Source organism: Cricetulus griseus, chromosome 3 (genome assembly GCF_003668045.3).
Source record: "Cricetulus griseus strain 17A/GY chromosome 3, alternate assembly CriGri-PICRH-1.0, whole genome shotgun sequence".
Taxonomy (NCBI): domain Eukaryota; kingdom Metazoa; phylum Chordata; class Mammalia; order Rodentia; family Cricetidae; genus Cricetulus; species Cricetulus griseus.
The window spans coordinates 217825942-217853437 of record NC_048596.1 but is presented as its reverse complement, the minus strand read 5'-3'; the positions used below and the strand labels follow the sequence as shown (position 1 = coordinate 217853437).

Here is a 27496-nt window from a genome sequence, read left to right as displayed (position 1 = left end):
GAGTTTTCTTTGAAATGTTTGAGAATAGATTTAATTGAGGAATAAAATTAGATTGTGAAGATTCAAGTTAAATACTTGACCTGCAAGAGACAAACTGTCAGCATCAACACGAGAAAAACCATCTGTGAATACTACTCAGGATGATTATAGAGTTGCACAGAAATGCATTTTGTGGACACAAAATATTTCTGGTACCTTTCAGTATCTCTCCCTCTCTCCCTCCCCCCCCCCTCTCTCTCAATATTAATACTCCTGATTAATACAATTTTATAGGGGAAAGGGCTTTTTAAGACTTCCTAGCTCCTGATTGTCTCTTGCCAGGTATGGATAATAATAGTTTTTGAACCTTGAAAGTTTATCACAGAATCAGCCTGGTCCCAAGGCAGCCCTGGGAAGGGAAACACAAGGAAATACAAAGCCTATTGGGCTGCTGAGTGATCACCCAGGCATACTTTCGTCTTCTGACTGAACCCGCAAACCCAAGGGCTTCTTGACTGTGGCATTAAATGCATGCTTCTAACTGCCATGTTTCTCTCCAGTGGAAACAGTTGATGTAGATGAAATCAATTCATATCTCTAAAGTTCTGTGCACTAATTCATTCTAATACTTTTGATTTTGTGTGTAGAAATTTAATAATGACTGGTGGATAGGACGATTGGTTAAAGAAGGCTGTGAAATCGGATTTATTCCAAGCCCGGTCAAACTAGAAAACATGAGGCTACAGCATGAACAGAGAGCCAAGCAAGGGAAATTCTACTCCAGGTATGAGGAAAATATCAGCTGTTTATATAAAAACACAGACGATGCCCTCATTTCTGTCCGGTTACTTGCTGAGAGCTGCAAACCTTGTTATGTATTAAGCAGAGTCTGATTCATTGACAGCATCACTGCTCCCTTTAAAAACACTTCATCTCAGCTTCTGACTTTTATCACATTTGATAGAGAATCAAATTAATTATGATCATTAATAAAAACAGCTAAGGCCACAAAGCATTAAATTTTGCCTTCAGCATGGAGGACACTCTGAATTCCTGATCATTTGCTGAATACAACCAGGCATGCAGCTGCCATGGTGACTAATCCCAGTGTCTGTCTGTAGCTGTCCATTGTGGCTGGGAGATTCTTTAGGGATATCAGTCTCAGGCATCACTGGCAAACAGCAGCTTCTGTGGTCTGTTAGTTTCATTTTCACCTACCAGATCCAATTTTCAGTTCTCCCAGCTGTTGAGCACATAAAAAGGCACTATGTATGTAGCACTTCAAAATTGCCTTTGTGAATAGCAGTTAGCTGAGTTATATAATAGGCTGGGCCTATTACTCTGACTACACCTTCCTAGAAGGCTTAAGTTTCCCTTCCCTTCACCAAGATACTTATTAGGAGGGCTTCTCATCCATGTGGTGGATTTCATATTGAAGCCTATATAGCCAAGCTGAAAAACATAGCTTGCTTCTTCTCACATGAATGTGTTAGAGGAGGATGGAGAAGACTTACCTTCATGTGGATAACTGAGTTCTGGTTTCATTCCATCACATCTCGCTTGTTTATATGAGGATATAAACTCTGTTGTTAGTGTTAATGTATTATTGTTAGCGAGTATTTTTCACCGAACCTTATTAAAACTAGCTTTTGATCATTGTCACACTCCCAATATATTGCAGTTTATTCTACTGATCTAGGTTACTACTTTTTCTTATAGCTGTAGACTCTTTCTTTGACTTTGCTGGTCTTATTTTATTGCATCTCTTTACCAAGCTTTTGTCTAGTGATGTTTAAGTATTTCTACTCGCTTCCACAAGGGTTTACATTTGCCTTTTAACACTTTGTATATGTTGTGAGACAGAATAGAGTCAGTGGGAGCTTTGTTTTACTTTTCCGGAGACAGAGTATTTCTGTGTAGCTGTGCCTGTTCTAGAACTCACTCTGTAGACCAGACTAGCTTCAAACTCACAGATTTGTCTGCCTCTGCCTTCCAAATGCTGGGATTGGTGAAACCCACAGAAACAGCTGACCTGAATATCCGGGAACTCTTGCTCCCCAGACTGATATCTGGAATACCAGCATGAGACTGATCCAGACCGCAGGAACATGGGTTTCTGTGAGGAAACCTCAGAAATCTACGGGACCTTCTGTATAAGTTCAGTACTTATCCCTAGTATAGGTGTGGACTTTGGGAGCCCATTCCACATAGAGGGATACTCCCTGAACCAAGACACACGGGGTGGGCCTAGGCCCTATCCCAAAAGCTACAACAGACACTGATGACACCCTATGGAAGGCCTCACCCTCCAGGGGAAGCAGAAAGGATATGTGATAGATAGGGTCTTAGTTGGGGAGGGTGGTAGGGAAGGATGGGTGGGAGAAGGGAACTGGGATTGTCATGTAAAACAATCCTGTTTCTAATTCAAATTAAAAAAAAAGTTGAAAAAAAAAAGATGTGCGCTATCATGCCCTCAGAGACAGTATATATGTGTATGCATGTATCACATATTTCAGAAGACTAAGTTTTATGTATATATAAACACATATTTATTTGTATTATACACACATACATATGCATATATGTATGGATATACAAAGATTTCCAAATCTGGCAAGAATCAGGGGGCAGATAACTGGATCTGCACAAGAAGAAAACATTACTTTTAGGTGTTAGCCTTGAGGTCTTACATCTTGCCTCAAGGTCCTCTAAATGTAAAGGCAAAGGAAATCTCTTCTGTCTTGCCATCTATCGTCTGAGCATGGATCTGGATGGCCATAGAAATTATCCTAGCTCCTTTCCAATCTCCTAGGGACTTCAAAACAGAGACTATCATAAAACTGTTTCAAGTACTCCAGGAATCTCCAGCAGGAAATGGCTGCTTCCTTGTTAGAAACACACATTTTTTTTGGTTCAATTAAAAAGTCAATAAATTATAACATTTATTGAGCAGTATAATGTTTTAGCATCTAAAACAATTGTTGGGTTTAATCTGAATTTTTGCTTTACTTCAGTAAATCAGGAGGAAATTCATCATCCAGTTTGGGTGACATAGTACCTAGTTCCAGAAAATCAACACCTCCATCATCTGGTAAGTAGGGGACCAGTGTTGACCACTGTGTATGCCTTTCATGCTTCCCCAGACTTCTTTAGTTATCTGAATTTACAAACCTACAAATGTTAAAGTGTACCAGAAATAAAAATGCCCCCATGAAATTAGGGATAGTACAGACAAGTTTTTTTCTTGGTATTGAAAATCAAGCAAGGAAATATCCTGTGTTTGCTCTAAGTTGTGACAGATGTAATTTAATTGTTTACCTTAGTCCTACTGTGACATGCTGTCAGGGGCAGAAATGTTTTATGTGAATTTAAATATAAATTTTAGGGTTTTTTATTTTTTCTGCTAAATCTGTTGTATGCAAAGTTAAAATTCTTCTATATGTACTTCCTGAAAGTTGACATCTTTTATCACGTTAACATTTTGCAAAAGTATATATAATTTAAGTGAGCAAAACCTGAGCACAAAAAGAAATGTCAGTTTAGGATGTATATACACTATACACTTATAACTCACAGCAATTTAAAGCCACTGAAAATTAAGCAAGCTAGTCTGCTCAGAGTAGACACTGAAGGTCTTGCAGTGTTAATGTGTGCATTTATCTACCACGATAGAGGAGGACTCAGGAATCCCTGTGTGCACAAGTAAGGAGTCCACTCCTGAAGGAGTTCACTCCTGCCCTTGCTCAAACATGTAACATCACAGGAATTCCTCTCTAGCCTTACAGATATCCTAACTATCGAAAAGACTATCTCAGGAACCACTGAAGACTGTTATGGGGGCCCTAACATGGAAGGTAGTTACATCGGATTGTGATAAAGCCCCTGCTGAAGACAAGTAAAATTTGTCCATGTCCTCTAATGATGACCTTGATTTGTGTTAATGACATGCTGAAAAATGTCTGTGTACTGGGGAACAAGTCAGTCAGTGTGAATTTAAAATAACATTTAATTTTGGAGTCACATGTTGCCATTGCTAAAAATCAACATTGAGGCTGATTGGCCTGAGGATAAAAACCAAACATAAGATGCACTATCAGAATATCTAAGCTCTGTGATGAGTTTCATATCAATAGCTCAATGGACTAAAGGGAATCTTCAGAAAATCCCAGAGAAATGTTTCCAAGTCCATTTCCAAGGACAACTTACTGATCCATAGTAAATGTAGACTGGCCTACAAGTATAACTTTCCTGTTTTGTTGACCAGAGGTCCTAACTATAATTCTCAACTCTCTGCCAGACCAAAGATTAATTTCCAATTCCCATATACATATAATGGGGTAGTCTCCAGTTGCACAACACGTACTTCACACTTCACCTGTGCATAGACCTCACCCCTGAACTTGGCTTGACTCGACCCAAACTCTAAGAGTAAACTAAAATATATTCCTAAGGTTCTCTAAATAAATATGGAATGAGATAAGAAAGTAAATAAAAGTGGAGTAATAAAATATGTAGAAGCACTTTTCCCACGTAAATGCTAATGCTTGCTAAGGTGTGGGAATACAAGTATATAATTAAAGTGGGTAGTGTCTCTGAGTAGAAGACTCATCTGAGTTCACTGAAGTGTACAGAAATTTGAAAAGACTGTTTCTTCATGTGTTCCAAATGTGACATTTTAGAAGAAAGTTTCAGGATGAAACTTCTAGACATAAGTTAAAGCAAAAAGTCACCAAGTAAGAGTTTTGGAGCTGCTGTTGTTGAGGTGAAGGTGAATTTCCATCTGGAATGCAGGCTCTGTAGGGGTGTTGAATACCTCATCCTTGTCAGGGCCAGACCTGTATGCATTCCCATTCTTTATGAATTTCCAGCTGAAATTCCTTTAATTAATTTCCTTTTAAAACAAATCTACCCAATGACCACAGGAGATGAGATTCAGTGGACAAATCCTAAAATCCAATTCAGAAATGGCAGCACCCTCTGAAGGTCTGTGAACTCTTGCATTTGTTGGGGTTCCTAACCTCAGTTCCAGTCAAGTTCTTGGAGGGTACTGGTCCTCAAGTGTGGCTTCCCTAAGCCCAGTGAAAGGTAGGGAGGATAAAGATTATGGGAATACACCACCAGAAAGGAAACAGGTTAGTCAAGACCTATTAGTAGAAGAATGAAATAGTAGCCTAGACCCTCACCTTCATGTCTGGGAGTTGTTAACAGCTTCTTTGTTGGGATACAATGCTTTCACATTCTCTCCAGGATAATATTGCTCAAGAAGCCCCACAAAGAAACCTTCCAACATGAGCAATGCTACAGTGTGGTGTAAAAAAATCTGGATTGGTCTCAAACACTTGAAAAGTTTATGACTATGACATTTCTCTGCAGATTAAGGTCGGAACCTTTAGCTAATTAGTATGCATTGACTACAGAAAAAGAAAATCCCTACCCATAAAATACCAGAGCTGGTAATTGCAACATTGTGCAGATAAGTCAGGTGTTCACCCTTTCACAAACTTCTGAACTAATCAAACAAACAAACAAACCACTGATCAGGAAATACCTCTTCTCAAGCCTGGAACCTCTCAAACCACAGAAACTGCAAAACTGCAAAACAATGTGCTGTGTCTCAGAGGATCTTGGGTCCTTTGAAAAGGCCAGGAGAGGCTTCTGTAACCCACAGCTCAATGTGTGTACTGTAGCTGAACCTAAGTACCAAACTGTTACTCTAACTGCTCATCTGTCCCTTGTATCAGTGCACTGTGGAATTTGTTCAAGTGTTAACATATTTTGTGTGAGGCTTAATGGGGGGGGGAAGAAATTCTCTCTTCTTCTACTTGACCTAATCGCATACCCATAAAGTAATTACCTAGCAAACCCAAATGTGATATTGTTCATAACCATGACCTAAAGACATGACCAGTGGGGAAGTAAAAGGAACAGAAAGAATACATTCAGATGGCAAAGGTACCTCACTTACAAGGCCATGTGGTGCATGAGTGGGTACCACTCTAAGGCAGGAGCGCTGGGTCTGCCAAGAGCAAGCCCCTTTCATTCTGTGGGTTCAGTTTCTAAGTCTTAAAAACCAAGAGTGTTTGAGTTGATCCTTGAAACTTACCAATTGATTCTGTAGTTGATAAAATTTTACAGCAATTGCATATAGAAAGATTTCAGAAACCTGAAAATGAAATTATGCATCCTTATTTTCATTAACTAGTTTTGGAGCTATATTTTCAGGGACAAGAATTTCACAAGTGAAAACATGGCAAGGAACCAACCTGAAACCTTTACTTTACTCATGAGGAAACAAGAGTTCTGTTCTCTTGGGCCTTTGGGCTCTTGCATTCCGCCTCAGAGGCTTGGACACCACCCAATCTTAACTGATTTTAATATAATGATTTCATTAATCTGCGGTCTTCAATCAGGGCACACATACTACCTGGAAATCACATCGGATCCTGTCCATCCCAGAACACCCTAACAATCATTTGCCTTCTTTATGACTTCCTGGGTGTGGCCTGGATTAAGGACTTTTATTCTCTTTCCCTCAAATGTGTGTTACAATTTTAATGAAACTTTTCATGTGGTCCCTTTTTCCTAGCATTAAAATCAAACAAAATGAGAAGACCGAGGCCTACTGCATTAAGTGTCCAAAGTACTTGTCTTTTATCTAAGAACTGAGCTAGGACATCGTACTGTGACCAGATGCTTTGGATCTTACATTTACAAGCTAATATAGAGAATAGTAATATTGAAGACAGTAAAAATTGGTTCTCTAAAAGTACTCAGGAGATCTAGCACAAAACTGACTTGTGTAAGAAAGAGCTCTCACAAGGGTGTCTTTCAGTCTAGTTTGATTTGATTGCATTGCATCCTTAACATGTCTTACATTTATATTTTACTCTGTAATATGCTGCTTACTCGTGATAAATCTTCTACAGTGGTTAGTCTATTTGCTTTCAGTTTATTTTCTTTATAACCTGCTTTTCCTCTCCTACCCACCTGATGATTTTTGAATTGTTTGTCTGTATATAGCTATAGACATAGATGCTACTGGCTTAGATGCAGAAGAGAGTGATATTCCAGCAAACCACCGCTCCCCTAAGCCCAGTGCAAACAGTGTAACATCACCCCACTCCAAAGAGAAAAGAATGCCCTTCTTTAAGAAGGTAACACAGATTTCCCAGCTCCTGTTGTCCACTTGCTCAACTGCACTGCGTCACACTTCCAGTCCTGTTGATTGTCTGCGTCCTTTGACAAGCCAATAACACGCATGCTCTGTTATTCTTTGTTTCTTTTCCATGCTGCTGTAGCTAAGCAGAAGCAGAAATCGGTAAGTTGACGTTGACATGCCCGTGTTTTTCCTGCCACTGGCATCATTAGCATCAATTTCTTCAGTTTTATTAAGTACAGTCACCCTGGTCCTAAGACAACCTGTCAACAGCTAACTGAATCCATGTATCCTACACCAACTAAATTCAGTGAGTGGCCTGTTGAAGTGCCGTTACAATACTTATCCTTTTTGATGGAATAATATCTCCCGCAAGGGACTCTGTTTAAATAATCAAGGATGCCAACACTGGCCATGCTGTACAATACACCTCAGTTGTACATGCTTTTAGTGTCTCTCTTTTTGCCAGAAACATAACTTATAATAAAGCATATTAAATCATTTATTGGATTCTGATTTATAATATCCAGGTACAATGCTTGTACTTTAAAAAAAAAAAAGAGGTTATTCAATTTTTAATTCAGTCAGTATTTAAACTTCTAATCCATTAGGTGCAAAATCTGCTGATGAACAAGACCAGTGGAAAACTACAGGCTTGTTTTGGCGGTTTACTGTGAGTTTTTCCTATTGTCATATATGAATACTCTCCCGATATTCTTGCCTTCTCCATCAGTCAGATTTCAGCATCTCACCTATTAGACATAGATAGTGGGGCTGCTGGCCATATGTAGATCCTTTTCCCTTGGCCAATCAAGATGATATACCAATGCTGTATCCTGACTGGAAACTCCAGGGAATTGCCAAGACCTCTTTATACAAGTTTCCTCTCGGCATGTTTCATTGCTTTGTAGCACTATTTTTAAAAGACCTCCATGTTTCCATTTTTTCTTCTCCTTTGACATAACACGTTCCACAGACATTATGCTTTCAGACTCATAATCCCTATTGCTTTGTTACCAAGTCTGGCACAAGCATGAGTATTTTTTTTTAACTTATATATGAAGCAAAATCTGTTCTACCCTAGACTTTCAGCAAATTAAAAGTGTTACCTCCAACTGGGTGTTGGTGGTGAACGCCTTTAATCCCAGCATTCGGGAGGCAGAGGCAGGCGGATCTCTGTGAGTTTGAGGCCAGCCTAGTCTCCAGAGCAAGTGCCAGGATAGGCTCCAAAGCCACACAGAGAAACTCTGTCTGGAAAAAAAAAAAAAGAAAGAAAGAAAAGTTTTACCTCCACAAAAAAGAAAAGAAAAAACTGTTTGCTCTGTAAAGGTTAACAATAAGTTATCATACATAAAATCATAAGCTTGTTTTTTTTTTTTAATAACCATTAAGAAGAGAACTCTAGGCAAAGTTTTAAACACCTGGACTTTTGTGTTGACACAGAAAACCCCAATCTGATTATCTTCTACAAATGTGGGCCACCTCTCTGATCTGACCTTGTCATCACAACTGAAGTTTGCGGCTAGGTAACTGCAGGTGTTTCTTAGACAGTCAACACTACTCAGCCACTTTGAACTCCAAGTAGCAACACTGATATGATATGACCATGTTTGTCACAGTATTGTTAAGTTCACCTGCCTGTAAATTTCAAAATATTAAACAAGTTTATCCTAATTTTTCCACTAAAGAAACAAAGCAAAAATTACTTAGCCAAAAAGGACAGATAAAAATGTTGTCATTAGCAATACGGCACAGAGTACCAATATTCCATCAAATAAGGTAATTTCTATTGCCACCCCTGCAAGAGAAGTGATTGATGGCCAGCATGGGTAATCATTTGCTAGTTGGCAGTCACAGACTGAAGGAACCAAATACTATCTAATACTGGGCCACTCAGATTTCTTAATAGCTGTTCTTACAACACTTGCAATCTCTTTCCCTATCGATAACGGTGAAAGGGGTTCTTACTGCAGTATCAAAAGGATGTGGCTTCCAGACATTTTCAGTACAAACCCAAGCACTATGAAATGCAATCACTTAACAAATATGCTTCTGATGCCTGTGGCACTGGTGCTCACTCTTGTGTTCCTTACTCTGTGATAATGTAGAATTCAGAACAAGAGAGCTGGCTGTGTGTGAGTCCACACCAATTGTCTTCGGTGTTGCTTTTAGAGCGCTGCTTGTCTGGCTTTTGTGCTGTCACTATATTGTGTTTGTCTAATTTTTAAAATCTCATTTAAATATGTAATTTTATCTTTATCATGTCTATTAATGGGAAATTTTGAGTGCTAGGGAAAATTTTAAGCAGTAAAGGGTGAATATCCCATTTACAGTAATATCTTTTTCCATTTTATTATATGCTCTACAACTACTGGTGAAAGCTCATATGACACTGTTGAATTTTATGTGTGTTTACATAGCCCCATTAAGCAAGAGAAATATAGGAATACAGCAAGTTTGTGATGGGTGATTTTTCAGGAACAATCAAATGGCTTTTAGTGACAGAATGGTGTACATATTACATATACAACAGTTGATGAAATTTTTAAAATTATTTTGGCATATGCCATGTTTAAAATATATTTTTCAGATGCTCTAAGGGAGGATGTGTCTTACAGAGCTCACAAGTCATTAATGAGAGTAAATTTGTTCATCCAATGTCCAAATCGCTATCTCCTGCCCTTGGGCATTAAGGAAGGTTATTTCTGCATCACTTTACAAGTGCCTGTTACAAAAGCTTGTTTAAATTTCATCAAGCAAATTATATTATCTAAGTTTTCTTCAAATTTTTATTTGAAGAAAAAAACAAGCTGAAAAGTGATAGTTTTAAAAATGGCAATAAAATATAGCCCCTACCCTCTTTTTCTACAACAAACAAATGAACAAATTACCCACAGAAAGGTATGAATCAATTTTGGAACAGAAACTATCTAATAGGTGCTTCAGAAACAGATATGCAAGGTAGTTTAAATGTTTTGAAGCCACTGAAACATGGTCAAATAAAATTATGACAAATCATTCACTCTCCTTTCAGTGCACATAAATTTTGATTTGAGAAGTTTACTAATGCCAAAAAACAGAGGTAAAAAATTCCAAGGCACTGGTCCTGAAGTTGTGAACAATGAGGGTGATTACTGCTATAGAGCTAACATGCATGCCAATTTCTGCTTCCTCAAAATTTCAATGGAATTCCAAGCATTTGGTAACGAAGAGACACAATGTTTGGAAACTAGGGTTTATACAGGTAGGTCCAACATATCATATGCAAAGCTAACAGGGCTTTGTCTTTCCTAATTAACCATGATCCAAGAGCAATGAAGTGATGTACAGTTGAGCCTAAAGCACTTAGTCTGCATTGGGCGTATTACTCTTTGTTCTGCCAAGGAGTTTATATGTAAGGAAACTAGAGAATAGTAATAGTCAGTAACTTAAACCTTAGGGAAAAAAAAAACTACCAATCTTTTATTGGGTTTATTTACTTAGAAAAGAGGCAATTATGGAAATGTTTCAGTGTCTGAAAAATCAGCATCTTGTATATTAGAGTTCAGGAAAGAGTACCTTATGCAAAAAATATTTCAGAGCCACTGCCTTTGAGAAGTCTAACCGTGTCTCATCTCTCTGCAGACAGAGCACACTCCCCCTTATGATGTGGTACCATCCATGCGACCAGTGGTCCTAGTGGGCCCTTCTCTGAAGGGGTATGAGGTGAGTATGAACTGAATCGGAGCTTGCTTGACTCATGGCAGCTAAGCATGCTGGTTTTCAGGCTGTGGTATAGTTCATTTAGTGGTCTACTTTCCTGAAAGTTGCCTTGGATACTCCTGCAAACTATACCTCACCATACCCAGGAAACAATATCAAATGGAGAATGTCTGCAAGCCCTTGCAAAGTAATTTCTTGTCACTGAAACATCATAACCTCAGAAATTTTATCTTGTCATTTCATTAGGGTTTAGAATCAGAAAATGTGGTAACCACACTTCTTCCAAATGTGACGCTCAGGTTTTTAAATGTTAATGATGAGAAATAAAATTAGTTCTCATAATCAGTAACAATTTTTCTATCCTCAGATTTTCTCACATTTTAATTTATTATCCAATTACAGGTTACAGATATGATGCAGAAGGCACTGTTCGATTTTTTAAAACACAGATTTGAAGGGCGGTAAGTATCCCACAATGCTGGTTTTGTATATTTTTGTCTTGAAGATGGTCAGATATTTGATCCCAAGAGTAGTAAAGTGTTCTCTCTGACAGGAAGTAGGCTTCACTTCGTGCAATATGATCCAGTGTTTGTGTCGAACATCCTCATCCCAGTATATTAAGGTCCCTGCACCTGTATCTGTAAGCTGAATGAGGCCCCACCTCTGCCCACTGTCTCGACTTCAGTTCATGAGCCACTGGTTCCTTACTATTGCCCAGGTATCATAAGCACTGCCCTGCCTTTCCAAAAGACTTTCCTATCATCCTCTCCCCCCATCAACTGTTAAGCCCTTCTCACTGCACTTTTCCAGGGTGCAATTAAATTCTCCTTCATTAAGAAAACAGTCAAGCTGGAACTGACACATGCTTGTAACCCTAGCCCCTGACCTGAGGCAGAGGAATAACGCCAGCCTCGGTCTCATAGCTAGATTCTTCCTGGAGGCAAGAGGATTAGAAGCCAACAGAAGACATGAGTTATCCCCACTGCATTGATCCCCACTTGCATGACTGCCTGAATGTTCTGTTTCCCCTTTCTATGATTTTCTTAGCAACGGTTAACTTAACCCACAACCACCTGACACTAGACCACATTCCCCATTTCCTTCCCACTCAGACTACCCAGACATTGTTCTTGCCATATGTCCCTCTCTAATCAATATCTCCTGACCTAGTGAAGATGCCATTAGCTGCAGTTATTTCTCCTCACAGTTGATCAAACATCCTTCCCACCTCCCACCCAGCTCGATCATTTTTCCCTTCTTCCTAGAGAATTCACTGCGTTGTTCACACTGTACTTGCTCTCCTTCTGCATTCATAGCCACTCCAGTTAGATTTTCCCTGACACTCACTTCCTTAGCACCATGTGTGCCCCAGCCAGCCAGGCCCATGTCCACATCAGTATTTCTTTGCCGGTTTCTCTGGTGGGAACTTTTCTTCACATATTCTCCTGGAAACATGGCCTCTCTCCCTTCTCCATTTTTTCTGGTATTCTTTTATGTGTATGATTTTTTTGTTATAATTCTCCAGCAAGAATGAGGGCAGGGTATTCAATGTTTTATGAACCCTGGTACTCTCAGTGCCTGCAGAAGTACTCAATATGAAAAAGATAGTTGAGTGCTGAATCTTCACACTGAAGCCACTGTCCCTACCTCTGAAGTACCCACCTGTAAATTTTAAGTTGAAACTTATACAGCAAAACAGAATATAAATACAAGGCCAACCCAGCATGTGTATGTGTACAGGTAGTACAGAGAAAGGAGTAATCAATAGATTTGAGGATGTTGCTATCTAGAAAAGTTTTTAATCTTCTAAGTTCTCACCAACCAAATCAGAGGAGGGTATGAAGGTATCAAGGTATGATGTAACATTATGAATAAAGCAAACTCTGAGGACCTACACAGGAAACTGCCATTAATAGCCATGGGCCTATCTAAAAAGTCCTGGCTATGAGAGGGGACTCAACCCTTTACTTCTTCAATTTAAAAAGAAAAAGTAAAAAAAGACAGGGACCTTAGCTTCACAGAGGGTAAAGGTCTATAGACAGAGGAACTGGCACAAGTCTTCTGGAAGAGGCAGAAGTGAATACAAGATACAGTTTGGGGCGCGAGATGGCCAAAAGATCAAACAGACTGGGGCTTGTTAGCAGGGGTCAAGCAGAGTTTAGCTTATGGACACTGACACAGGAACTACAGTATCCTGGACACAAACACACTACACTAACATTGACAAATATCCACTTGGATTAAACTGAACTCAAGGGAACTATTTCCTGTAACCACAGAGACAACAGAAAGCATGTGTGACTACTGAAAGACAGATGAATCAAATAATCAATGGGTGTTATAATAAACACCAATAACCTCATAACCTGCCAGAAACATGGTAAGAATCCAGCATGTAAAACTTCCAGGTTCAGTCTGAGATTAGTAGCAGGTGACCTGAGAGCATGCAGCGCTAGTATGCATATCTCCATTTCCCATGTGATAAAACTGGTTCTTTGCCATATTCTTCTTTCTCTATGCTAACAACAAAAATGCAACTGATCATAATCTGTATTTTAGCATCCTTTCAGACTTTGCCTACACATGCCATTCTGACTTTTTTTTTTTTTTAAGATTTATTTATTTATTATACATACAGTGTTCTGCCTACATGCCAGAAGAGGGCACCAGATCTCATTATAGATGGTTGTGAGCCACCATGTGGTCGCTGGGAGTTGAGCTCAGGACCTCTGGAAAAGCAGCCAGTGCTCTTAACCTCTGAGCCATCTCTCCAGCCCCCATTTCTGACACTGATACTGTGATACAGCAAAGGACTGAATGAAATAGAAAAAGGGGAGTAGCGGTTGTGTTTCAAAAGTACAGAAGATATAGTGGCCTATTGACACATCAGTTTATAAAATATTTGATCATTTGTGCTAAGCTTCGAATGGTCCTACTTTGACTTTTATTTCATTGTTCTTAGCTCTTTCATTCATCACAATCTGGCATAATCCCCAAATTCTGCTAAAGTGGGCTCTGTGACATCTATGAGTGAAATGGACAAATTAAATGTTCACTGCCATGTTATAACAGAAAGTAGACAAGTAGGATTCACCAACTATACTTCTGTCAATCCTGAGCATTAATGAATCTGGATCTCAGGCCTATGCTCTATGGCATCATATTGACTTTACCTGGGAAGAAAATAAATGAAATAACATAATTAGTCTATTGTTTCTAGACAAAAGTATATTACTGATGGAGTACGGATTCAGGATTGACCAACAGTCTAGGCCTGTGACCATGCATTAAGGGTTCCCAAGGGAAGTCAGAATTCATAAAGTAGAATTTCAAAAGATGTAAAAATTTCACCTTTACTCATGGGAGCATATCCAGGGTCTAACCGTCTCATTAGATGTTTTTCATGCTGGAAAAGCAAGACAGAAACAGAGTGGGAACTTGTCAGCAGCCTCGGTTGTATATACACCGGGCAGTCTAAGGATAACTGAAGTAATCTTTATAATTGGCTGATTTTTAAAATGTTAGGGCCACAAGGGAAGAGTGTGACGGGAAATGTTGGCAATGGCAAAGTTCTAGGCTATCAAGAATTGTGGTATTAAGCCCTCACAGTTAAGATCATTTGTGGGAGCTCTGGAGAGCAGTCAAAATCACTGTGGGCAGTGAAACAGTGTGTGTCAAATCAAAGAAGAGCTGGTAAATTCTCTTTCATTTCATTAGTACAGCAGCTGGACCTGCCATAACCAGTTTGCCATGTAAGCAAAGCAATCATTGGAACTTTTAGAATAACAACAGGTGCATTAACAAGGAAGCGGCGAAGAAGGCAAGCTACTATCTGGGTTTAGTAAAGCTGCCTTTCTTCCATGATGACTTTCAAAATGTCAGTTGTCAGCCCTGAAGTGTTTGGAGTATGTACTGAATTGCTACAGGGATATTAGGCACTGTTGTCTGATGTTCTGTGAAGGAGTCTTGCCGGAAATCAATAATCCTGGGAAATGTTACATCACTTTATATTCTGGTGTAGGAAATTTACTTAGATGTGAGACAGTGTCTTCAAAAATAATAGTTTTAGTCCAGGCTGTAGAACAGTATTACCTCAAATACACTCAATGGGGTTTGGGGATAGACCAGGCTTAGTGACACATACCTGTAGTTCCAGTACTCAGGAGCTGTGGGAGCAAGAGCTTGTCTGAAGCCAGCTACATGACAGAGTCTATCTTATTTTGTTCTCTCCTACATTATATCTTGACTGCAGTTTCCCCTCCCTTCACTACTCCCAGTCCCTCCTGTACCTCCTCTCTCCCCCATCTCTCCTTAACAAAAAAGAGCAGGCCTCCTAGGGATATCTACTGAGCATAGCCTAACAAGTTACAATAAGACCAGACACAAACCAAAACTGGATGAGGCAACCCAGTAGGAAGAAAAGGGTCCCAAGCATAGGCAAAAAAAAAAAAAATTAACAGAGACTGCCTATTCCCACCTTGGGAATCCTACAGGAATACCAAGCTACACAACATAAGGTATATGCAGAGCACCTCGATCAGACCCACACAGGGTCTGTGTTTGTTGCTTCAGTCTCTGTGAGCCCCTATGAGGCCTTCATTAGTTGGTTTTGTAATCACGTTCATCATGGTGTCCTTTACCCCTCTGGCTCCTACAATCCTTCCTCCCCCTGCCTGCAGGGTTCCTCTGGCTCTACCTAGTCTTTGTTGCTGTGGGTTTCTGCTCCCATCAACTGCTAGATGACATGATGCCCTCTGGTGACAATTAGGCTAGTTGCACCAATCTATGAAGTATAACAGAATATCATTTAAGAATCAATTCATTGACTTTTTTTTGCCATTCGTGTTTGGTTCTATCTGGCTTCTCTGGACTGTCCTGTCTCTGGTTCCTGGCCATCCAGGCAGTGTTGATACTTACACGTGTATTTCAAGTTTATATTTACTTATTGAATATGTATGGGTGTTTTGTCTTCGTGTATGTATATATATCGAGTGTGTATCTGGTACCCATGGATGTCAGAAGACGACACTGGATCTCCTAGAACTGGAATTACTGATGGTTATGAACTACCATGTCGGTGTGAGGAACCAAACCTGGGTTCACTGCAAGAATGTCAAATGCTCTAAACTGCTGAACATCTCTCTAGCCCCTTAATGTATACTTCTATATCAATCATCCTTTAAATTTAGGACATAACTTCTGTTTTATTAGCTTAAGAATCTGAAGGTTTTCTCTTTTGTCCAACAGGATATCCATTACAAGAGTCACTGCTGACATCTCCCTCGCCAAACGCTCAGTATTAAACAACCCCAGTAAGCATGCAATAATAGAAAGATCCAACACAAGGTCAAGCTTAGGTAAGTCAGCCAACATCAATGAGCTTAAGCTATTTAAATATTCCTTACCCAACAATAACAGTGAGCAGATCTGACTATAGAACAACTTCAGGTACCATATAGAAAAATTTATATAAATAGCTAGTTTATAGTCCTAATAATTTGTGTGGATTATTAAGATAGCTTAAGTCAAAATATTCCACTGCCATCAGCACTGTGATTTGTTCCAGAAATGTTCACTGAATGGTCACAGCAGTGATGAAATCATACTCAAACTATGATTTACATGCTGAGGCTGACAATGGAGGAAATGGATAACAGAAGTCAGTTCTTGTCTGTCCTCTGAGTTGCATCAGTATTTTTAATTTGTAAAAGCAGCATGGGGACTTTGATGTCTTTACAGAGAGGTGATTGGAAACTGCTGATTAACATACAATGATAAGATAAAATACAGATCTTCTAGCAGCTACTATAGCTTGCTGAAACATGTGCTTGGTGTTTTAATTACTGGTATACTTTAAACTACTATATTGTTAGGCTTTTGGTTTTATACATTTCTAAAAGTTGTGGGACATGTTTAGGTCCACTTAACTCCTTAATTTACATTACATAAGTGAAGCTTTTGGGAGGCAGGGTTTAAGTATACAAGTTTCTCACTTACTCTAAGCTATAAATTACACCTCTCCTGGCCTAATACTTCATAAAACTCTCTTTGGGGGCTGGAGGGATAGCTCAATGAATAAGGGCACTTGCTGCTCTTGTAGAGAACTGGAATTCAGTTCCTTGTATGTACTAGGCAGCTGACAAACTACTTGTAACTCTGGCACAAAGGATCCAACACCCTCTCCTGGCCTCTTTGGGCACCTGCATGCATGTCAACATAAAACATTCAATTTCATTTTGTCTCCTAATAGGCCCTCAGAGATGAACCTTTAGTGACACAGGTCTGGAAACATATTAGAGATTTAGGTACGGTGGCACCTACTCTAACCCTGCACTTCAGAGGATGAGGCAGAAACATTAAAGTCCAAAAGTAGCCTGGACCACACAGTGATAGCCTGGCTTATAACAGTTCTTTCTTTCTTAAGAAAAAAAATTATCACATTTTATCTGGTAATTAAATTGTTATAAAATCATCATTTCATACATTCAACCAATTAACAAAGTCAAGCAGTTTATTTACAGTGACCAACTAAATCAACAGCATGATACACTGGTTTAAGTTGTCAAAGGCTTTACAACTATTGGATGTGAAGTTTTTTTTAAATGCCTCTTCTACTCGATGTATTTTATTGAGCATGTACTAGGTACCAAACAATGTGCTAAAGCCTGAAAGATTTGATACAGCCCTGTGCCTAGGAGCTCAGAACAGCAATAAGGCAAATAACCACTGAGGTACAGAATGAACACTGTTCTTGAACTAAACCTGGTGCCAAAGAGCTAATGCTGCAGTAGGTGTAGGCCATGGGGAAGGCTTTCCCAGGAGGTGTCCTGAGCTGAGACTTGAAGCATGTAGAAGGGAAAGGGGTTGAGAATGTGATGAGGTGATGGTTTGAGACAATGGCAATTATGAAGATTCTGGAAAACACATGTCACTTTGACTAAAGTGTATAGTTTAAGAAAGGGGAGGTAGAAGGCATACCATAAAGAGGTAAAGTAAAACATTAAGGTGCTTTCTAAAAGCTTGTGCTTAAAGCAGTAAGGAACTAACTGTTGCAGGCAGTATTCCAGGGTCATTGAAGCAAAGGACACAATCCATAGCTGTAAATGAACTGAAAATCAGAGATAGCTGGTCAGTGGCTAAAAGCCCAGGGAGCGGAAAATAAACTGAGAAGGGCATGACTGGATACAGGGAAGGCCTCTGGGAAGAAACGACATTCCAGCCAGTGACAACTGTAGAATGTATAGTGTTGAAGACACTTTCATCTGGGAGTTATGAAGCTAGAACTATTTATAGCTGATATTCCAGAATCTTTACCCTCCCATCCAGGGCTTATTGGTATCACAGACAATCACAGACATACTTTACCAAGTTTATTCATGCATTACACAAACGACTGTCTTAATAGGATAGAGTCTGTATATTTTAATTCAGTCTCTCAAATCTCCCATTTCTCATAAAACTTTTTTCTTGAAAAAACTGGGCTACAACTGATGGTCAGAAGGAGTCTCATGGAATTGACCTTTCACCTAGAAAGAACTAGAGGCCACATGCACTTTACAGTTCAATAATAAATTATTAAAATTTAAAAATTCAGTTTTTCATTCAGACTAGCTACATTTTAAGTGCTGAGTATCCCCACACATGGCTATCAGCCACCACACTAGAGTGTGGAGAGTATCCCCATTATCACAGATGCTCAACTGGGGAGTCACGTAGTGGAATCCTTGCAGAGGGCAAGAACTGATGCCATTAATTTCATTTTACATGATGCTTCTAGTGGGAAACTATCCTTTGAAACATATTACAAAACCACCTCTTTAAGTTTTGAGATTTTAATTTAATTACATTTCTCTTACCTCTCCTCCCTCCAAACCCTCCCAAATACCCCTCCTTACTCTCCTTTAAATTCATGACCTCTTTTTTAACAAAGTGTTATTGCATGCATATATGTATATACATATATATTCATAGTAATGTCAGAGGCTACACCTGTAAAGTCTCACCAACATGACTGCCCAAATGTGAGCTAAACAAGGAAGAAACCAATGAACATGACAAACTGGATGGAGAAAAGTTCACAAGGCCTCAACTCTATTCAAAGAACTATATGCAACTGAGGAAAGCTGGGAACTGGAGAAATGGTCCTCCCCAGGGCAGAACACACCAATCCACTGTTCAGTACCAAATGGTCAACCCTGAAAACATACATACAGGTAGCACTGTGTAGACTGAACAGGTTATTATACTTAAGACCATGTCTTCATTGGTGGAAAGTATGCAGTATAGTTTGTAACAGGCAGCCTTCATCTTTCTCTCTCTCTCTCTCTATGTTGTACATCTTTACATAATGGATGATCCAACATGTGCAAGGACATAAGGACAATTCCTGGACAAGGTGTGAGCAAATAGCCCTTGCCAAAGGACACCTTTCATCAGTCATATTGACTCTAATCACTAAAATAGGAGCCAACTCTCTGGATAAAGAAATAGTGTACCACTTTATTCCAGCCTACTGTAGGTTAAAAATGTGTCCTTCTAAATAATCAAACTCTTTTTAACCTTTACAGCGGAAGTTCAGAGTGAAATTGAAAGGATTTTTGAACTTGCAAGAACACTGCAATTGGTAGTCCTTGATGCGGATACAATTAATCACCCAGCTCAACTCAGTAAGACCTCTCTGGCCCCTATTATAGTGTATGTAAAGATTTCTTCACCTAAGGTAAGTGGGGATGGCATTGTTTTTCTATATTCAGAAACTACTGCAATGTGTTTTATGCTTTCCAGTAGTCACAGGCTAAGGCTTTATTAACATAGTCTTTTGAAAAAATCCATACTAGTCAAGAAGTTTTATGAAAAATATGAGCAATTAGTATTGGTCTTAAGTGTTATGAGTCACTGCCATGATTTCAGAGAGCTCATAATGTAAAAGCTGCTTCCATGATCAATTTAAGATGTTGCTTCCTTTCAACACTCTTGGCATCTGCATACATGGTGGTAAAGCTGCTGGGAGTCCAATCATGAATACATGTAGTGGCAAACACATATTTAGGCTCTCACAGTTACAAACACCAGTTTCACACAATGTACTAATACAGTAGTAACAAACTGTTTAACACTGTGTGTAATGAACTAAAACGTTCAGCCACTGTCCAGAGTAAACTGTCTCAAGGAGAAACACCAAGGCCACTGTGCTAAGAGCTCTTGTTTTCATGACTAATGACAGGATGCTCATTCAGACCTATGTAGTACTTAGCAGTCAGACACTTCAAAAGAACTGTTTGTTTCCTACAGTACTAATACTAAACAATGAAGTATATAAATGTATAGAAGATTGAATGCCATGAATTACCTTACACATCATTCATAGTGAAAGGTCCAGTCAAATTCCAGTACAGACCGAGGGACTGTCTCACTCTGGAACTTGAAGCTGTTCCATGTGGCTCCCGAGTCTTCATGGCCACAGGTCTTTTGGGGAGTAAACTTGCTGGTCTTCAGTATAGTATCAAAGAGTCTTACCAACTCTCTGAAGAGGTACAACTGACACATCTCCCTTTATTTAACTGTATATCTGTCATGGTCTCTTTACAAATATCAAGAAAACAGTACACTATAGCAAACTGCATATAGAAGCAATCATTTCTTAAAAGGTGATTTATATTAACATGTGCCAGAATTTTTTAGAGGAATTAACAGTTCTAAGATTTCTTATAAATACTAGAAATATTTCCTACAAACAATGGACCTTTGGGATTCATAATTTTTTTAAACTTAAAGGACTCAGCATCAGCTTTATACTAGTTTTTAAAGCTTACTAGAAACTTATGCAAGAATGTTAATTTTGTGGTTAATCTCTATTTCTCAATCATATATGCTGTTCACTCGTGTATTATTTACATAATGTATTACATATTTATGTATTATAAAGTAGTTCATAGTGTACCCTGTAGCTTAACCTAGTACAGATATTCCTCTGTTACAAACCCCTACCTTTTCCAGGTTTTACAAAGGTTAATAAAATCTCGAGGGAAATCTCAAGCAAAACACCTCAATGTCCAGATGGTAGCAGCTGATAAACTGGCCCAGTGTCCTCCGGTAAGTTATCTACATGGTGCAAACAGCTGAAAGTTCATACCTGCAGGAAGATGCTCCTCCTTACTTACAATGGCATTCATTCCCAAAAAAGTAATAACCATGCATTCTGTGCAGGCCTCACTTTCTAATACAGGACTATGATTTTTATAATCATATAATTTTTATATGGTAGACCTGTTTAGAGTCTGGTTTCTATTCACATCTAGCCACAGGGAATAAGCTGTCTTCTCTTAACAAATGTCTGAGAAATTGACTTGGGATCATGTCAAACTAAATGTTGACTTTCATTTATAAGAATGAAGATGTAACCTTGCTTACCATAGTAGGTACATGGAGGTCAGAGGACAACTGTGGGTGTTGTTCCCCACCTTCTGTCTTGTTTGAGACAAGGTTTCTTATTGTTGGCCACTGTGTACACTAGGCTAGCTGGCTGGCTGATTTCCAAGATCCTCTTGCCTGTGGCCTATGTTCCTGTAGGAGTGCTGGCATTATGGAAGCTCAGTGCTATGCATCTGGTTTGGACATGGGTTCTGGAGATTCGAACTCAGGCCCTCACGGTTGCACAGCAAGCACTTTTACCCAATGAGCTATCTCATCACCCCCAACCAAATTTTTAAACAGTTAAGTTTCCCAGAAACACATTCTTAGTTTTGGGACTATAGTTCCCATCTAGTGTTCATTAAAATACAACTATTTCAAAAGCTATACAAGATGTAACTCTGGATTTGATTGATTGATTAAATTTCTAGATCAACAATTTTAAATCTCCAAAAGTAAAGGATCTCTCCTCCCAATGAACTGTCAAGCTTGGACTATTGCCAAAGTGCATGACCTAATCCTGCCTCAATAACTTCCAGTACTTCCTGCAGTCTGTATCAAGAACAAGCGCCCTTCTAAATTGCATTTTTTTTCACAACTGATAATAACTTCCCTGCATTGCTCTTACCAATCATGTTGACAACTGTCCACTTTTGGTCAATTAGTAACTATTCAGTGTTTTAATTAAGGATTTGAGGTGACACACATGCATAAGCTAAGAGACTCAGCCAATAGAAAAGGAAAAAACAGGGCATGAACAAATACAATGGAAGGTTTGGGGAGGAGAGGGAGCTTGGCCCTGGGCTGCATTAATGTACTATCTGAAATGCTTACTTTAGCAGGAGTCATTTGATGTGATCTTGGATGAGAACCAGCTTGAGGATGCTTGTGAGCATCTTGCTGACTATCTGGAGGCCTACTGGAAGGCCACCCACCCACCCAGCAGTAACCTCCCTAACCCTCTCCTTAGCCGAACTTTAGCCACTTCAAGTTTGCCTATGAGCCCCACCCTAGCCTCTAATTCACAGGTAAGAGGGCTTCCTTTTATGGTCTTCCTACAGAATCTAGGCTGCCTGAGCTGATACCCCTGGGACTCAATCCCAGAGAGGCAATTCCGTGCTTGCTTTAACTATCCTTTGTTCACCAAACTAAGAAACATGTGTGCCATTTAACCAAGTCCATCTAGTATGAGTTGTGTACCGGTAAGCAAAGAATAAATTGAACATCACACTACAAACAGCTCAGCCTCTGAAGCCCCCTAACTGGTAGACTGGCTGCAGTCAAACCCTTATTGCTCTGCTTCTTGCTGTGTTTACAACCTCAGCAAGTTCCTTGTCTCTTCCAGCCTCCAAAACCATAATAGTGAGCTAGATCAAATGGCTTCATAATTGACTCAAAGGATTTAGCTCCATATTATGCCACTTGCAGAGAAATAGAAATTTAGCAGCCAACTTAAGGACACTTCTCGTTTGTGAGGGTTCTAGAATAGTACATATCCCATTAAATGCCCCATCTTAATGAGTTTTAATCTACTCAAGCAGATTAGCTAAAGCTAAGGTATAAGACACCTGTGTCGGTACTAGAATCACAAAAGACTATAAAAGAACATTCTTTCCCCATCTTTAAAATGAAATGTTACTATGAACAGAAGTCCAATTTAAGCAGTGCCACCAGGTGTCTCAAAAGTGCCGAAGCTTCATTTCAGCATTTGGGTACTTGAAAGGGATGTACTTACACAGTGCTGCTCTCTAGACACTTTAAAGTTCCTTAGGTTCTGTCCTTAGTTGATTCCCTCATCTGGGTCCCTTTTCTCCAGGGTTCTCAAGGTGATCAGAGGACTGATCGCTCTGCTCCCAGGTCTGCTTCCCAAGCTGAAGAAGAACCTTGTCTGGAACCAGTCAAGAAATCCCAACATCGTTCTTCCTCCTCAGCCACACACCAAAACCACCGAAGTGGGGCAGGTCGAGGCCTCTCTAGGCAAGAGACGTTTGACTCTGAAACCCAGGAGAGCCGAGACTCTGCCTATGTGGAGTCAAAGGAAGACTATTCACATGAACATGTAGACCACTATGCCCCACACCGTGAACATAACCACAGAGATGAGACCCATAGCAGCAATGGCCACAGACACAGGGAGTCTCGCCACCGCTCTAGGGACATGGGGCGAGAGCAGGACCACGAGTGCAACAAACAACGAAGCCGGCATAAATCTAAGGATCGCTACTGTGACAAGGAAGGGGAAGTAATGTCCAAGAGAAGGAATGAGGCTGGCGAGTGGAATAGGGATGTCTATATCCGCCAATGACCATGTGTGTTCCTGCCCCCATGTCTTATGTAACATCATCCTTAAGCAAAATCTTTGGGGGCTACATTGCAACCATCTGTGATCTGTCTTGTATATTTTGTATTGCTGTTGCTTGAATAGCAATAGCATGCAATCAAGTATTAATATACATTCTTTTGTAAGTACCACATAAATTGACCTAGTACAGCTGCAGTCCTCCATCTTTATCCTGGACTCTTCAAAAGCTGTTTGGGGTAGCTGCCACTTAACACAGTGGCTTCAGAAGTGTACGTAATGGATCCAGTGAGCCAGATGCAGCACAGATAACAAGTGGAATTTCTCCAGCTTTTTAATACCCAGATACCCGACCCATCATTCTTCCATGGACCACTGTTTCTTGCTTGTACCTCTGGCTGACTAAATTTGGGGACAGATTCAGTCTTGCCTTACACAAAGGGGATTATAAAGTTAGAATCTATTTTCTATGTACTAGTACTGTGTACTGTATAGACAGTTTGTAAATGTTATTTCTGCAAACACCTTATTATAATTATATATAATATATATACATATATATATATATCAGTTTGATCACACTATTTTAGGGTCTAAATGCCAAGTCAGCAGATTTGCTTTATGAATCACAGGGATTAGAAATGCCCACATTCAGGAAATTTCTAACAACATTGTCTAGACACCTCTCCCCATTCTAAGAGAGCCTGTACATATTGTAAATATGTGTGATTGCTTGACTTGAGGTTTGATTTCTGAACGTTATCCCATTTTAACTTTTTAATTTTAACCATAAATTATGGTAAATATAACTAAACTCCAGAGGTTTTTCTACTCCATAAGTCCACACTGATTGTGACAAACACGTTCTTAGCAGCTAGTGTCTGTTATAGTCACTGCACTGGAGTATCCAAGCCGAACCCGCCATGTGCACATGAGAGTGAGTGTGTGAGTGGCTGAGGTGAAGTGGAATACAAATGACTGATACAGAAACTAGAGGCTGAGAACCCTGCCCACCTGGCTTACTATTTAACTATGTTGTATGTTGCTTTAAAAACCCCTTGAGCAGCCAGGGAATGTGAAGAAGCTTGCTGCCAAAGGTAACTAACTAGGAAGCACTCATCTACAGACTCCTTGCTTTAGCTCCTGAAAGAGAAAACACGGGCATCTTGTACTGTGAGTGTTCCACTGGAAATGTACAATCTTTGTGTGTCTGAGTATTTTGTTTTAGTAAGAAATGTTTACACAGCTTGTGCAATTATTTCGTAGGGGAATAAATTTTTATAACTTACCCACTTCACTTTCTAACCTTGACTATTGCTCCTGTTGTTTATCTTCAGTTCCCCCAACAATATCCCTGTCTATTAGAACCCAGAAGTGCTTCTTATAACCAAAGTCTCTCCTAAATCTTTAGAAGTTATCAGGGCAAAATGGGATGACTTGAAATGAAAAAAGTTAATATTTTCTTACATGAGGCATTCTGAAGGGGAACCTAGGAGACATTTACTTCATGCCTCCATTTGCCTACTTAAGAAGTGTGCAATGCTCTTATTCTAAGACCTCTGTATCTCTCAGAAGCCCAGTGCTGACGGTTAGGGAAGACTTTATTAGTTGCATGGGCACCTAGCATTTGAAGCTTTCCCCAGGAAAACACCTATCTGTGGTTACCCAACCAGATCCATATATTACTAAAACAAATAATGGTTATAATAAATATATTTTTTGATTTGTTTCCCGGATATTCCATTTTTCCCAAATATTCTTAGACATTTATAAGTAAAGCAATTTTATATTTAAAGGAGTTTTACGCTTAATATTTTCTCCTATAACTAAGAAAACTATAGTCTTTAAAATATGAATTACAGCTGGGCGTTAGTGGCTCATGCCTTTAATCCCACCACTCGGGAGGCAGAGGCAAGAGGATCTCTGTGAGTTTGAGGCCTGCCTGGTTTACAGAGCAAGTTCCAGGACAACCACCAAAGCAATACAGAGAAACCCTGTCTCGAAAAACAAAAATTGAATTGCATACATTATTTTATCAATGTTTTACCGACTTATAAAATGAAAATTTCCCCTTAGAATCAACATTATACTACTTACAGAATTTACAGATTATACCCAAATTAATGTCACCCAAATTCAGATTGTTTTCATTAAATAAAATGTAAGCATTTATCACAGATGTTTAGCAGTATATCCCTTCCTGTGTGTGATTTCATCCAAAGGCATGGCTCTGAGGTACTCAGTCTCATGAAGGATAGTGTTTCTATTACTGGCTATCACCATTGAGCCCTTTCAAAGAATAGTTCTAATGGTGCCCACCTTTTAATTTGTACCCAATTCCTAGGTCCTCACTTTACTATGAATATGTCTGTGCATATCAAAGCATTCCTCTGTTCTGCTGAAGGATCTGACACAGGGGCATGTCTATAGAAAGTTTCTCAGTGGGTCTATGCCAGCAGGGTGAAGCTGATCTAGAAATAAGGAAATAATCCCAAGGGAGATAGGGGCCTTTACTGACTTGTGGAATGCAATGCCAGCCTTTTCACAAGCAAAGGCTTAATCTTAACCTACTCACTTGTAGAATCCTGATTTCCTTTTTTTGTAGTCAACCCAGGAAATGCTGGAAATGGAGTTAATAGTGTTAGACTTCTATGTCAGTCATTAGTTTTTCCTGTGTTTTTCTCTACTACTCTTTTACTTACTTACTGATACCCAAAAAAGGTGCTGCTAAACATAGGATGTCTTACAGTTATATTGTACTTCAAGACAATGCCACATTTTAACATGGTCTGCTCGGCATTCCTGTTAAACAAACAGCATTCCTGTTAAACAAACACTCATTGTCACAACACAATTTAACAAACTTGTTTTAAAGTCATTCATGGAAACAAAGATCTGGCGTCTACACTGTTTAGCAGTATTAATTGCCATCTTAGGAAGGAATATGTTAAATTCCACACTTACTGTGTGGAATGTCTTCATCCGGCCAATAACAATAACCTGGTGTTTTTCGGGTAATCTTCCCTCCATGTGTCATTTAAAAAGAAAAACAAACAAAAAACAAGGTAAGTAAAAAAATTTTTTCAGTGTAAACCAGAGAGGCATCTTCTTCCCATATTAACTCAACTTGTAGAATAATCCAGATTCATCCTTAGAAGCTTATTTCGTGTTTCAGAGGACCCACAGCTTCCCTGTCTGCTCAGTGAGGTGCTGCCACTCTTCCTTGATGCTCTGGTCTTATTCCAGCAAGTATCATACTGCTGGCTTGGTCTTATTAACTGCTTTACTTCACTTTGCTTTATAAACTAAAATCTAACATAGGGTTTTAATTAACATGTATTTACCATTGAATTCAATATTTTTCTGTTTTCATAGAAATAATATTAAAACTATGTTTTGAAAGATATGTTAATAACCTCCCACGTGTCCCTGATTTTTTTCATTTATTGCATCTTTTTCTACCATTTTTGTGTCCTTGAAGAATGCATGGTTTGCTTTCAAATTTGAGAGGAAGAAATGCACTGAGAAAGGCCCATGTTAATAGGAAAACTGTTTAACAGTACTCGGTGTGATAACTCTGCACACACACTGGTCAACTAGAATGGCTAAAAGTTGACAGCATGCAGGTTTGCTGTTAGACTATCTCTCTCCCATTCTCACCCCAGCTTATTATATACTTGAATCTTAGGAAATTCAATTCAATAAACACCTGTTGACTATCTACTCTGAAGAAGTGATAGTGGGAAAAAAAGAAAAGAGCCACCAGTTTATCTATCCTGGTACATTTCCCAAGTGTAGGAGTAAGCTCAGGATAACACACAGTAAACTGGAATCACAATGTACCGAGAGCTAGGCACTGTGTAGAGCCCAGAGCTGTTCAAAAGAGACTTTGTCCAGGGAGAAGCCACCCAAAGGCTTTGCTGATTCAAGAACTGCTGCAGTCCTGCAGT

At 39.3% G+C, this 27496-nt stretch overlaps 1 protein-coding gene across 1 annotated transcript in view; it reads left to right on the top strand.

Annotated features, from left to right (window-relative positions):
- Cacnb2 (calcium voltage-gated channel auxiliary subunit beta 2) overlaps positions 1 to 23552 on the top strand; it is a 341459-nt gene extending 317907 nt beyond the window's left edge. Inside the window, exons 5-14 of the mRNA XM_027405254.2 lie at positions 627 to 763; positions 2994 to 3070; positions 7000 to 7133; positions 10760 to 10840; positions 11240 to 11298; positions 16085 to 16194; positions 19405 to 19556; positions 20834 to 20929; positions 22087 to 22275; positions 23064 to 23552. Of these exons, the coding sequence (XP_027261055.1) occupies positions 627 to 763; positions 2994 to 3070; positions 7000 to 7133; positions 10760 to 10840; positions 11240 to 11298; positions 16085 to 16194; positions 19405 to 19556; positions 20834 to 20929; positions 22087 to 22275; positions 23064 to 23552 (1524 nt within the window). The remainder of the gene's footprint in view (positions 1 to 626; positions 764 to 2993; positions 3071 to 6999; positions 7134 to 10759; positions 10841 to 11239; positions 11299 to 16084; positions 16195 to 19404; positions 19557 to 20833; positions 20930 to 22086; positions 22276 to 23063) is intronic.
- The last annotated feature ends 3944 nt before the right edge of the window (positions 23553 to 27496 follow it).